Source organism: Ambystoma mexicanum, chromosome 2q (genome assembly GCF_040938575.1).
Source record: "Ambystoma mexicanum isolate Mex_15411 chromosome 2q, UKY_AmexF1_1, whole genome shotgun sequence".
In the NCBI taxonomy this organism is placed as follows: Eukaryota; Metazoa; Chordata; class Amphibia; order Caudata; family Ambystomatidae; genus Ambystoma; species Ambystoma mexicanum.
The window spans coordinates 1,470,586,592-1,470,600,461 of NC_090924.1; the positions used below are offsets into that span (position 1 = coordinate 1,470,586,592).

A 13,870-nucleotide genomic window follows, 5' to 3' on the forward strand; every position below is an offset into this window, starting at 1 on the left:
GTGTCCTTCTATAGGCTGATCTAAACATACTGCTATATTTATACATTTGTTTTTCACCACAGTCCCATCTGTGAAATGCACTCACTCGCTGGTGCCAAACATACGAAGATCTGTAGCAAAATGCGATGCTTAGAAGACCATGCAGAATCCCGCAGCTCACTGCCAGATCATCCAACTGGGAATTCAGCAGCAAAGGCAGAGATATGGTTTATTTATTATTAGGAGAGCAGCATAGTTCACCATCCAAAACATGTGGCTCCTAAGCACAGTAATGTCAAGGTTTTTATACAGCTTTACAAAATAAACCTCAAGCGAAAAAGTTAGTATGACACATTTCTCTCTTCCATTACTAGGGCAGCTCTACAATCATTTTCCTCTTCCCAATGATTATGTGAGTGTGTAATGTTACCGTTCTGGTGTCATGGTGTGCACACATACACTGATGATGCTCAGATTTTCCAGCCACTTTCTGGGTATTACGGCAAGGATTTGGCCTTGGTGAATCGAGTTTACCTCATCGTCCAGGCATGGATGACAGAACAGAGCTCATCATCCTGGGTACTCCCACTAACCTCATAAAACTAGGCCACACATATACCTCCTTCATAATTAATGGTTACCTCATCAAGATTGCCAATGAGGTAAAAACCTTAGGCTTTTACCTCGACTCCACTCTTACCTTCACCAAACAAGTTAATGCCATGGTCTCTGCCAGCGCAAACATTGCAAACTCATCAGAACCGGCAAACCATTTCTCTCCAACAACAGTTGCACCATCCTGGTGAGATCCCTCATCTTGTCCAGGCTGAACTATTGTAACGCCCACTTCAACAAATATATAATTTGGCAAATCCAAATCCTCCAAAATGACTTCCTCGGAGTAGCCCTCAGCAATCCCAGAAGAGAACAGATATCTGAGATCAGGCGACAAAACAATTGGCTTATTAGCTTTGACAAATCCAGATGAAAACCGCCTTGCTTACTCATAAATCGCTGAACAATGCTGCGCGCAGCTATCTCTCTGAGAGATTCCATAGAAGGGCCGCTACTAGACTCTCCAGACTAATCAACACTAACTGCCTCTCTGTTCCCAGGTTTAAATTATCAAAGATTGGGAGCAGTAGCTTTCCTGTCAAAGCAGACCAGCTTTTGAATTCCCTTCCACCCTGACTCCGAGCTGATCAGTCATACCAAAACTTTAGATATAACTGCATTAACTGGCTTAAGACTACAGACCACTAAGGTCACCACATTGCACTTATATCTCTAAATGTTGCTCCTAGATCTTAGGCATAGTATTCCTGTGTGTGTTCTTATCTCTGTTTATGATGACATGGAATTGCAACCCTTTGCCTGACTTTGTTCCACACTTGCCTTGTGTAATTTATTTCTGTAACCCAAGCTGTGAATTTCCTTATAACTTCTGCGCCCTAATACCTCAGGGTTTGGTGCACAATACAAATAAATAAACAAAACAAACAAACAAACATCTGCCAAAGACTTAATCTTTTATGCCACCACAGAGAATATGGTTGCACAAACCTTGTTAATGTGATCCCCCATAGCCCCACCTGAGAGGTGAACAGTTGCTACAGCTAGTTTTCTTCACCCTCTAAGATGAATGCACAAGCAGTACCTTGATGATATAATCATTGGAAGCCCCACATGGGAGGATCTCTCGCAACAGTTGCAGCTAGTTTACTCCATCCTGTGTGAGCCGGTTCCATGATCCATCCCACCAAGTGCATCCACATGACATCATCTGTGACATACTTGAGCTACCAAATTTAGTTGATCAAAACTTGATTCACAAAGTGTGCCAGTGCTGGAGCAACAGAAATATCTCTTGTGTTCCATTGACATTTATTCCTAGTTGAAGACCTGTCTAAAGAGTATATTCTTGAGGTGCTTTCTGAAGCGTGAGTACTTTGCTTTTGGGGTGTGGGCTGGATGGAGAGTATTAGGGAATGGTGGGCTTTGACCTTGGATACACCTGCCTCTCTCCCTTTGCTGCCTGGATGATAGTTACAGGGTCTTATGGGAGTGACAGAGACAAAGTGTCATGGAAAATATGCAGTGGCGGACAAGTTTCTCGTATAATCTGTTTGTTAGAGAGGGTTTCGAAGTCCCCTCTGAAATGCACATGGGGCATATGGAAGTGGTGTAATGTGTATTTTGGTTAACAATGATTTGCTGGTAAGGTAACTCTATGCTAAAAGCTTGCCTTAGATATTTGTGTTCGGCCTGCAGGACACAGATCCAGGCATAGTCAAGTCAGGTGTTTGTACTTTGTGGTTGATAAATTGAGTACTGTATAAACCCATACCTCCTCTTGATAAAGTGCTTAGAAACAGGATGGATCTAGAAAGAAGTGAGGGAAAAGACTGACATTATTATGTTCAGATTCAATTAGTAGTTGCAACTCAATTTCTTAGGAAGGAAATTTGAGATATTTTAAGGAACCTATGAGGGGCAATGGGCCGATCCTTAGGCCCCTGTGCAATCTCCTTGCATATAGATCATGACTGTATTCTCATGGGGTGTGAGGGCATTACAATGAGTGTAGAACAGGGTTAAGGCATGTGGAAGCATTCCCAAAGATCATACAAATTCAAGGTTATGAAGGATCCTTTTGAGTCTCAAAAGAACAATTGCAAGAAGCATGGAGCACTCGTGACCCTTAGGGCAATGCCACGATTATCTTAAAAAATTCAGAGATATTATCTTGGATTTCAAGAGTCATGGGTGACGGGCACTTGAAACTGCTGCTAATAACTGGGAATCGGCTCATGTATTATTTTCTTTTTTGGTTAAGAAATGTTCACTGTAAGAAGGAAAATAAATGCTTTGAGATTAATTTTAAAGTGAATTATAAGTGATCCGGTGTGGATTTTGACTCTGCCTCTTTATTGAGATGTGGGCCATTGTGCACAACACTTTCTGCACGCACTGCAAAGTCTGCTCCGCTACGTCCAGAAAATATTGAAACTTGTAACATTGATTGAAACAGAAAGTCTTGAATCCCTATGGATTCCACTGGTTCTTCCACCTGTAAGAACCATGTGGAATCCATTGGTTTAGTGGCAATGCCAAATGCTGTGCATGTGCAAGGCAGCCAGCATTACCTCTTCTCTTGCATTAGGAGTGTAAAAAGCTACAAGAACTCGGGATGGTGCAAATTGCTAAATGCATGCACAAAACAATCAACATAAAATGTTGAGTCGAAAATTCATGCAAAATTCATGTGAGTGTTAACAGCTGCTGTCGATACAGCTAATTAAGTTGTCAATTAAAGTAACCCTGTTCATATATCAATATGCTGGCTGTTCAAAAATAATTAAAGAAACCAAAATTGTAATAAAAAAGGAGCCTTTTGGAATATTGCTCTGTTCTAAATAGGGTGCTTGGTCAAATTAATTAGCTGGGTCATATCATAAAGTACTCCCAGAGGTCTCAAGTCTTTGTGTGTTTCCTCATTAGGTACTGTTTGGTGTTCCGCTCAGGCCTCAGGATAATGATGTAGCACTTGGGGATGAAGATACAGCCCAGGAGCCCAGCACTGGAACTCAGGATGGCAAAGATCTCCATGGCAACCATGTACCTACCCTTGGTGTTCATGTACGCTGGGATGAAGGCGATCCAGACACTGCAGAACACCAGCATGCTGAAGGTGATAAGCTGGGCCTCGTTAAAACTATCTGGTAACTTTCTCGCAATGGATGCAACAACAAAGCTCAGAAGAGCCAAAAGTCCCATATAACCAACCACAGAATAGAACCCAATGACGGAGCCTTCGTTGCACTGTAAGATCATCTTCCCAGTCTCTGATGTGGTGTCAATGTCTGGGAACGGGGAAGAGTGAATGAGCCACATGGTGCAGACCAACACCTGCACCAGCGTGCAGAGAAGCAGCAGACAGCTCGACACTCGGGTGCCCACCCACTTCCTGAACTTGCTGCCAGGCTTTGTGGCTTTAAAGGCAATGATGAGGGTGATGGTCTTTCCAAGAACAGAAGATACAGCAATTGTGAAGATGATGCCAAAGCAGGTTTGTTGGAGAAGGCAGGACGTCTTTGAAGGGCGTCCAATAAACAGAAGAGAGCAGAGGAAGCACAGCATGAGGGAGAGGAGGAGAGTGTAGCTGAGATTCCGGTTATTGGCTTTAACGAGAGGGGTCTTGCGGTATTTTATAAAGATTCCCAGCACACCAGCAGTGAGGATGAAGAAGAAACTTGCAATGGAAGATAAGACCGCACCCAGTGGATCATCGTAGGCCAGAAACTCTTTGATCCTTGGAATGCAAGCATCTCGTCTCTCATTGGACCACTGGTCTCGTGGGCAAGTTATGCAGTTTTCCATATCTACGTAGAAAATAATACAGTTCAGTGTCAGAAATGCTTATTACAATAAAGAGTAAGGTAAACAGGATGAGAACAAGTGCTGAAATAGAAAACATGAATATGTTCTGTCACAGTCTGTCAAGGAAATCTGGACTTCGCTGAAATGTTTAGCCTTGGCATCTACGCACTGAATAAATATGTCTACATAGAAAGTGCCTGGTTCCAGAATTCTCAGAGCCACAAAAGAGATCCACGTCCCTTCGTTGTTCAAGGAAAACCCTGTGATGAGCAGTTGTAAAGTGTGCCCCGAATTTTAATATTTGCAGTACCCTTACCCTGTCCTTTGTGACTTAGAGAACTTTAGAGTCCTCCATAAAAATGTGATTTCTCCTATTTTGCATTTAACAGCTCTTTTAAATGTGTCCAAAGTCGATCGATTTTTGATACGCGTGTTGTAAGGTTGGGCAAATCCAGTTCTGCTCAGACGCTGCAGGGCCAGGGCTCATATCATATATATGAAAATAACACTGGGCAGCTGGACATATGGTTTGCGCCCGGGTGCTCTATATTGGACGGCTGCGTGAGTAAGGTACAGTGATTATGCCCTAAATCACCAAAATACATAGAAAAAACAGGTTGCCTACACTCAAAAACAAGCTCTTACATTCAATTTCTGTTTTTATAAATTAATGTTATGTATTTTATGTATGATCAGGGGTTATCCCGGATGCCTCACAGTTTGTTTATTTTTTCAGAAAGTAGATTTTCCACAACTTTTAACGTTTGTTGATAAGTGTATTATTGTTTAATCATCAAATTGGTTGTTGTGTGTGCTCATGGTCCAATGGGGCCAGCGGACCGAAGACGCTTTGACGCCACAAGACTCTGATTAACAGGGCCTATGAGGAGCCCAGCTGTCGCCCACAGGACTGACCGCAAACATCATTTTAGGACCCCACATGCAAGAAACCATCATCATTAGCCTTGATAAAGACCCACACGGTCGAAACACTTGTCGGCTGACCTTAACTGGGACCATGAACCCCCATAACAACCAATTTGAAGATTAAAATGTGTTGCACTTATCACCAAATGTAGAAAAAAGGCATGGAAAATCTACTTTCTGAAAAAATAAACAAACTGCGAGGTCATACAACAAAGGAGCTGCGGCCTTCACTTCCTAATATATTCTCTGACCTTGCACTAAACAATAAAGAAACCAGAACAATTAACAGAGGTTATCAAGGATGGTTCCAATCCTAGGGCCCCAACACAAATTATGTATCTTATGTAGCCTTGAGAGAATGAGTGAAGTCTATGTTTCAGGAATTTGATTGAATGGAATGACGATTAAAGACTTTACAGTTTCTCTCAAATCACATATTTAGCTTAATGGCTGTTTGGGTAAAAGACTAATTGAGTCATAACACAGAAATTCAATGTAATACAATTCGTTTGAGCATAGGAAACCTATAATTTCATATGATAGATGGTTGGCACCAGAGCGAAGGCAATTTTGCGCTGCATTAGATTTTGGGGGAAACGCGAGTCACGGGAGAAATGCACGTGCACATCTAATGGGTAACTGTAACAATTGTGCAGCTTTCTACTGTGAATAATTTGACATGCATTTGTTTTTTATGTTTTGTTTTAAATTGCAACATTCTGTTCTAGGTGCCATTGCTATGGGTAAAGCTTCTGTTTTTCATTTTTAGAGCATCAGTTACTGGTAATGATGTGAGAGCATGGAAAACCCAGAACAACCTGGACAATGATTTGTATTGTTTCTCCAAGAACTTCTTTGTTTTTTCCGCTATATTTCCCCTCCTCGGGTCCTGATTGTCTTACACACAGTGAGATCTGCTCAGCCAGACTTTACTGTATATATCTCCATATTATGTCACCCTGATGAGTCCGGGGTCTCTTCTGAGTTTCTTCATATATACCAGTATATGTACCAGTATATACCAGTATTCTGCCTGCATTTGGGGGATGAGATTCCTTCATCCCAGATGTATTTATACATTAGAATATACATAAAGTTTGCATTAAACACAAAATTAAATGTTTACTTATTATTGCAAAATAACCCGATCCGGGTGGTCGGGTCAGGTGGTAATGACCCGGGCCCAATTCATATGCCTTCACTGTATCCCACTAGCCAAGCCTGCGTGCCAAGCTACCCAGCCTGCGTGCCAAGCTACCCAAGCCTGCGTGCCAAGCTACCCAGCCTGCATGCCAAGTTACCTAGCCTGCGTGCCAAGCTACCCAGTGGCTGGTCCCAGATGATTCATAGTAGCACCGTGTGTATTAGCAATGTTGAACAAATGCAAAGTTATGGTGACAATCTATAAGATCGGCCCTCATAATATGCTTATTAGGTAACTCCACAATTCATACAGTTAATTAAATAAAATACCTTGGTGTTTTGGTCACCGATAATAGTGTTAAAACAAGAATTCAACCTTACATTACAACTGAAGCCATGGAGAGACTATTTTCCATAAAGAGGTTTACCAAAGTTTCAGACTTGGACGGCACCAGGAAAGCTTATCGTTGCCATGAAAACTGCAGTTATTTACGGTTTAGAAACATGCTCTAGATTAAAACTTGCATGGGTGAATGCCAAAAAACTCCTGATTGGGTACTTGATTACTATATTCTTAAGCGAGAACTCGAAAGGAAGTCTCATCAGTGGGATTTAAGTATGAATGTTCAACATCTGAAGATGAAGAAACAATATGTCAAATAGGCTAATACTATAACTCATTTCTTAACTGCTGCTGCATACACACTATAGTTTCCACATGACAAAACACAAAGGTTCCTAGTGTATTTCAGATGCAATCTCCTTCCCTCTCTCATGATACCGCAGACTGGATTGGCAGCCCCACATGTGAGAGAATTTACAGGGGAGGCTATGTAGAGGCCAACCTAGAAAGTGCACAGCACTTGCATACTCGGGGGGGGGGGGGGTTTGGAGAGGCCAGCCTAGAAACTGCACAGCACTTGCTTACTCAGGGGAGCCTGTGGAGAGGCCACCCTAGAAACTGCGCAGCACTTGCATACTCGGGGGCTGTGGAGATGTCACCCTAGAAACTGCCCAGCACGTGTGCACTCAATGTCCCAATGTGTCTTTGCTCAACTAACACGCATGATATTCAGTGAAGTTATTCTGACATTTTCCCTAGTGAAGACTTAAGATAATTAAGAAAAGAATGCGAGGTCTAGGATCTAGGTCACCTTGCCTAAGCCCCGCCTACCTGGCACCTTCCAGGTTGTCGCTCTTTTCCCCCACTTTGCTAGCCCCGCCCACCTGGTGCCTTCCTGGTTGCCACTCTTTTTCCCTACTTAAGGAGCCCTCCAGCCTCTTTTCCTTTGCAGATAGGGAGCAGGTGCAAGTGGATCTGGTTCACCTGGCCTAGGCACCACCCACCTTCTTAGCCCTGCCTCTTCCTTCATGCTCTTAACTTTTAGATCAAGGGTGTCTATCGCCCGGGCGTCCGAAGTGAAGGGCTAACGAAGAAAAGGGCAATTCCTGTTAGGACCTGTTCGGACCATGAGGACCCAGGGCCCGACGCCCTGCTCAGACAGCAGGTAAGCATGCACCAACATGTGTTTACCCCCTCTGTCCCCACAGCTCATCCCCACACCCTCTGGCCACCCATGATGTTCCCTTGTTCCCCCCACCCTTCTCGCACACAGGTGATGCCTAAATGTGTGTGCAGTGGTGGTGGTCAAGTACCTGGTTTATTTTGCCCTATTGTGCCAGTTAGTGCCCACTGCTCGGTAGCATTATTATACCATGTACTATACCTAATGTGTCCCACTATACTCAATTGTTGCATCACTGCATTTCACCCAAATGTATAATTTCGAATCTAGGTGCTACTCATTACACGCTACCCAACTGTGCTCTCTCAAAATTCAGGAGTTACGCTACTGTATCCTAGCCAAACTGTGTAATTTTTAACCTAGACGCTACCCTGACTAGCCTAATTGTGCCCTGCGCCTACAATTGCACTTAGCCTACCTGTGATTTGCATTGACTAGCCTAATTGTGCCCTGCGCCTACAATTGCATTTAGCCTACCTGTGATTTGTATTGACTAGCCTAATTGTGCCCTGTGCCTACAATTGCACTTAGCCTACCTGTGATTTGCATTGACTTGCCTAGATGCGCCCTGCACCTACAACTGCACTTAGCCTACCTGTGATTTGCATTGACTTGCCTAATTGTGCCCTGTGCCTACAATTGCATTTAGCCTACCTGTGATTTGCATTGACTAGCCTAATTGTGCCCTGCACCTACAATTGCATTTAGCCTACCTATGATTTGTATTGACTAGCCTAATTGTGCCCTGTGCCTACAATTGCACTTAGCCTACCTGTGATTTGCATTGACTTGCCTAGATGCGCCCTGCACCTACAACTGCACCTAGCCTACCTGTGATTTGCATTGACTTGCCTAGATGCGCCCTGCACCTACAGCTGCACTTAGCCTATCTATGTTCTTTATTGACTTGCCTAGTTCTGCCCTAGGCCCACAATTGTATTAACCTATTAGTGATTTGCATTGACTAGACTAGATGCAATCCAACCACAACTAGTATCTGTTAGGCATAGCACAGAAATCCCGCCCCTCATTCAACTACACTTAGATGTTAGTATGACCTCAGCATAGCTTGACAATGACCGCGACCTACTTAACCAAACCAGCCCAGACAGTACTACTTACCTGTGCCATCATAACCATTATGGCCACTGTCATCATAACAAACCCCCCCAAGGATAGAAACTTGAGATTTAGGTCTAGATTGTCTCCCATCTACGAACCCTACAGAAATGTATCTAACAACACCAATAATCAAACATTGACCCTGTCCAAGAACTTCTCGTCCGCATTAATGCAAACTACCAATACCACTGACCTAACACTTCCCAAAAATCATTCTTCCCGAGATACCCGCGCTGACAAAACCTCGCCAACTGCCAACCTTGACAGTACCCTAACGCTAACAGGGTCCCTCATAAACTCCACATCAATGGTAGCCCATACTACTGAAATTGCAGACATCTTAAACAATGACAACCTTGATTTACTGGCCATAACTGAGATTTGGCTACATGAGGCCGCCGGACCAATGCTCATGTTAGCAGTACCTGACAATTACCAAATCATTAGAGTCGACCGGCCTAATACCAGGGGTGGTGGCCTAGCCATTATCTTCAAAACAACCTACCCCATTAGACTTGCCACCTCAACTCCCTTCACATCTTGTGAAGTACTCACTGCCAAATTGCCCATTTCTAACAACCGTACTCTAACGATCCACCTGATATATAGACCCCCTGGGCCTCTAGGTACCTTTGAAGACGACCTAATGAGCCTTCTAGCCGACAACACTAAAGATCACTCTCAAACACTACTGTTGGGAGACTTCAATGTAGGCTTTAATAATACTGACAATAAACATGCTGGATCTATTGCAACCTTACTAAATGACCACGGTCTTAAAAAAAAAGTCCTCTCACCTACGCATATCAAAGGAAGGATCTTTGTCTGGATATCCGAACTAAACTGCAACATCACTATTACCAATATTGCCCCACAATCTTGGACAGATCATCATCTAATAAACGTCCCTGCCGCATTAGACCTCCTTAGCCCTAAACCTAATAACATAGCACCACCTCTCCCCACCAGAAATAAGAAGGATATTACTGCTGAAAAACGTATCCCTCTTCTCCTCCCTGCCATATCTGGAATGGGAAATAACAACCCTGACGCATTGGTAAATACCTTCAATAATGCTATGACGAAGGCACTGGACACAATAGCTGCTGTCAAACTGCGCAAAGCCAGGCAAGTAGTGCACCTAAATGCCTGGTTCACCCCCCAACTTAAATCCTTAAGATCGCAAAAAAGGAAACTTCATTCTATTTGGCGCCACTCCCCCTCCGAAAATAACAAAAATAACCTAACAGAATTTGCAAAAATGTACAAAAAAAAAACAAAAAGAATACCTTCAATGATAGGATTGAGAAAGCCAAATCTAACACCAAAGAACTGTTCTCCATCCTCTGCCAACTAGAATCCCCAAACCAACCAGTAGATAATGCCCCAAAGGATAAAGCATGGTGTACTAACATAAAAAATGCTCTATTGAATAAAATATTGTCCTTACAATGCAAAATCGCTAAAAAAAAGGCCACACTACCACTCACTGACCAACAAACTAATCAACCCTCGGTGACTAGGACAACCACACCTTTTAGTTTTAAGACTATCTCCACAATTGAAACAGAAAAAATAATACTCTCCCTCAAACCCTCCTAACTGTAAAGGCGACACGTGCCCAGCACAGATAATAAAGGATGCAGCGAGAGACCTAGCCCCCTTTATCTCTAAGTTGATAAACGCTTCATTTAAAACTAATACAGTACCAGCCAACCTTAAAGAATCTTGGGTTCTACCATTACTAAAAAAACAAACTCTGGACCCCACCATCCCTACTAATTACAGAACCATTACTACTGTGCCATTTCTCCTTAAAATTTTAGATAGAGCTGCCTGCATACAAATCCAGGACTACCTGGAAGCCAACCACCTACTTGGCTCATGACAATCGGGCTTCCGCCCTCTCCATGGCACTGAAACAGCACTGCTAGACCTCAAGACACACATTGAAGAATTAAAGGACAATGGAAAAATAGCTTTGCTTCTCCTACTGGACTTGTCGGCAGCATTCGACCTGGTGGACCATGCAGTGTTATGCAATCACCTCCAATCTGCCGCCAACTTCACTAATGATGCGACAGCTTGGGTCCAATCCTTCTTAGCTAACCGGACCATGAGAGTCTTCTCTACTTCAGCCTCTGCCGACCCCATCAAAATAACCTGCGGCATCCCACAAGGTTCCTGCGTCTCCTCTACTATATATAATATCTTCACCAAGCCTCTGTTTGATAAGTTGGATAGACTGGGTGTCACCTACACTAATTATGCAGATGACACACAGATCCTCATACCCCTTTCGGCAACTTCGAGGTGGACTCAGCCCTGGTGAACAAAATATACTCCCTCATTCAGGCATGGATGGCATCCCATGGCCTCTGCCTAAATGACGAAAAACCAGAGTTACTAATCCTAGGCTCTGAAGCTAATATCCAAACACTCAGCCCAAACTACACATCCTTCAACATAGATAACGACCTATCAAGGCGATGTCTGTAGTTCAAACTTTAGGATTCTATTAGGGCTCCTCTCTTACTCTCAAAAAGCAAGTCAACTCCCTCGCCTCATCCACAACGTACACTTGCAAACTCATCAGAGCCTCCAGAACATACCTCTCGAGAGCAAGTTGTACCACACTAGCCAATGCTCTTATTATGTCAAGATTAGATTACTGTAATGCCCTGTACTCAGGAGCCAACAAATATATTACAGATAAAATTCAAAGACTGCAGAATAACGTCCTGAGGGCAGCATTGCACATCCCTTACAGAGAGCATATTACAGAATTCAGAAAAGAGGTCAACTGGCTGAAAATAACGGACAGAATTCTCCTTAAAACAGTATCCCTCACCTCCAAATGCCTAAATAACTTAGCACCACCATACCTAATAGACAAAATGTCTAGGAGAACAGCTACCCACCCTACGAGATCTGCTAACTCATTTATGTTGGAGATTCCTAGGTTCAAACGCTCGACAGCAGGAGGATCCAGTTCCCCTGTTAAAGCGGCACAATGTGGGAACAAATTACCAGTCAACCTCAGACTAGAACAACCCTACCCTAAATTCAGACATAAGATACTCAATTGGTTACATACCAATGACACCTAACTGATGAACTACATTTCTACCTTTTTTTGCGTACGTAGGTGTGCATATATTGATACTCTTGTTAATGTCTCCTTGACTCACTAAGACCATTGCTTTGCATTTAATGTATCTTGTACCTTTTATCTTGTTCCTATCGCAATCACTGCTCTATGTATTGCTTGCTACCTTTGCGCTGTAACTAAGTTTTAAGATTTCTTGTTTCTGTTGCGCCGGCCTACCTTAGGGCCTGGTGCGCATTACCAAACAAATAAACAAACAAACAAACAAACAAACAAACTTACTCTATCAGAATTGTCCCTGGACCTAGTATGATAGCTACCTCGTCTGTCTTCTCCCCCCTCTCTTTATCCCCCCCTCCAGCACTATCTGAAATCTCATCAGGCCTAGTACGATAGTCACTTGTTTTGTTCCTCCCCTCTCCCTTTCTGCACCCCTCTCCCTCATATTTTGTGTTTCTCCGGCTCTACCAGAAATGTCGTCAGGCCTGGTATGGTAGTCACCTGTCTGTTTCCATTTTCTTCCAACTCTCTCCCACTCCTCCTTATCTATGTATTAACTCTTGCACTATATGAAATGTCGTCAGGTCAAGTACGAGAGTTAATTTCACATCCTTACTGTTCATGGCTTGTAAGAATGTCATTGTATTGTCTCTTGTTCCCTCCTTTGACTTGAAGGGCTTTAAAACACATTGTGTATAGGTGCTATATAAATAAACTATCATATTATATCATCTTCTCACACTGGGCTGAAAATGCCGTTCACCGGTTGTAAAATACATTAATTTAGTTTCTATATTTCGATTTCTTTTTTTAAATAAAAAAATATAAAAACGAAAACATGTTTTGATGTTGGGATGAATTATCATTATTTTGATATTCTTTCGGTTTAGATTGTTCATTTACTTTCCTTTTCCTTCAAAGTCCTTCTTTCACTTCTTCGTAAGAATATTTTCATTGTACCTTGATGATGTGTAAAGTTTTATATGTAACTAATCACAGCAATAATAAGAAAAGTGAAGACACAATGCAATAGACAGACTTCCATGTTAAACTTTACTATCAGTTCATTTGGAATTCTACCCCCAAAGTAAGTAACGCCCTATGTCTTCATGCACGTGACACTCGGGTCCCTGCACCCCCAGGCAAGTAGTGCATTATGTGTGCATGCACCTGGCACTATTGCTCCAGTAACACAGGGACATGTAGTACATTAGAACTGACACCAGGTGGCACTGTCTATTTCAGAAAACACGGAAGGAGCTTGCATTCAGTGCCTGTTTTGCTCATAGACTTCCTTCCCCTGTTGGTGGCTATTAATCTGTGCAAGAACAGCTGAGTTAGTGGGAAAGTGTTTCCTGTGCACAATTCTTGATCTGAAAAATAATTGGAAATCTCAGGAATTTTCATTTGGTTTGCTTATAATGTCTGCAACAAAGGCTGTAGCTTACTGTGTCTATATGTATGCAAGCAAGCCTCTACATAACACCCTTTTCCTCTCTCACCCTTTAAGACATAAACCAAACGTAATCTTAGGAGCAAAGCAAATTACATACACTACATTTTATGTTGCTAACGTTTCAAAGTTACTTTCATGTGTGAAGATTACTTTAAAACATACTATATTATGTTTCACTTTTTCAAAAAAATGTTAATATATTTGAGAAATATTTTTGCCATAACTTCA

At 42.5% G+C, this 13,870-nt stretch overlaps 1 protein-coding gene across 1 annotated transcript in view; it reads right to left on the reverse strand.

Moving 5' to 3' along the window:
* Positions 1–3,453: 3,453 nt before the first annotated feature.
* LOC138568897 (vomeronasal type-2 receptor 26-like) overlaps positions 3,454–13,870 on the reverse strand; it is a 65,293-nt gene continuing 54,876 nt past the window's right edge. Inside the window, exon 3 of the mRNA XM_069646677.1 lies at positions 3,454–4,361. Coding sequence (XP_069502778.1) covers positions 3,454–4,361 — 908 coding nt within the window. The remainder of the gene's footprint in view (positions 4,362–13,870) is intronic.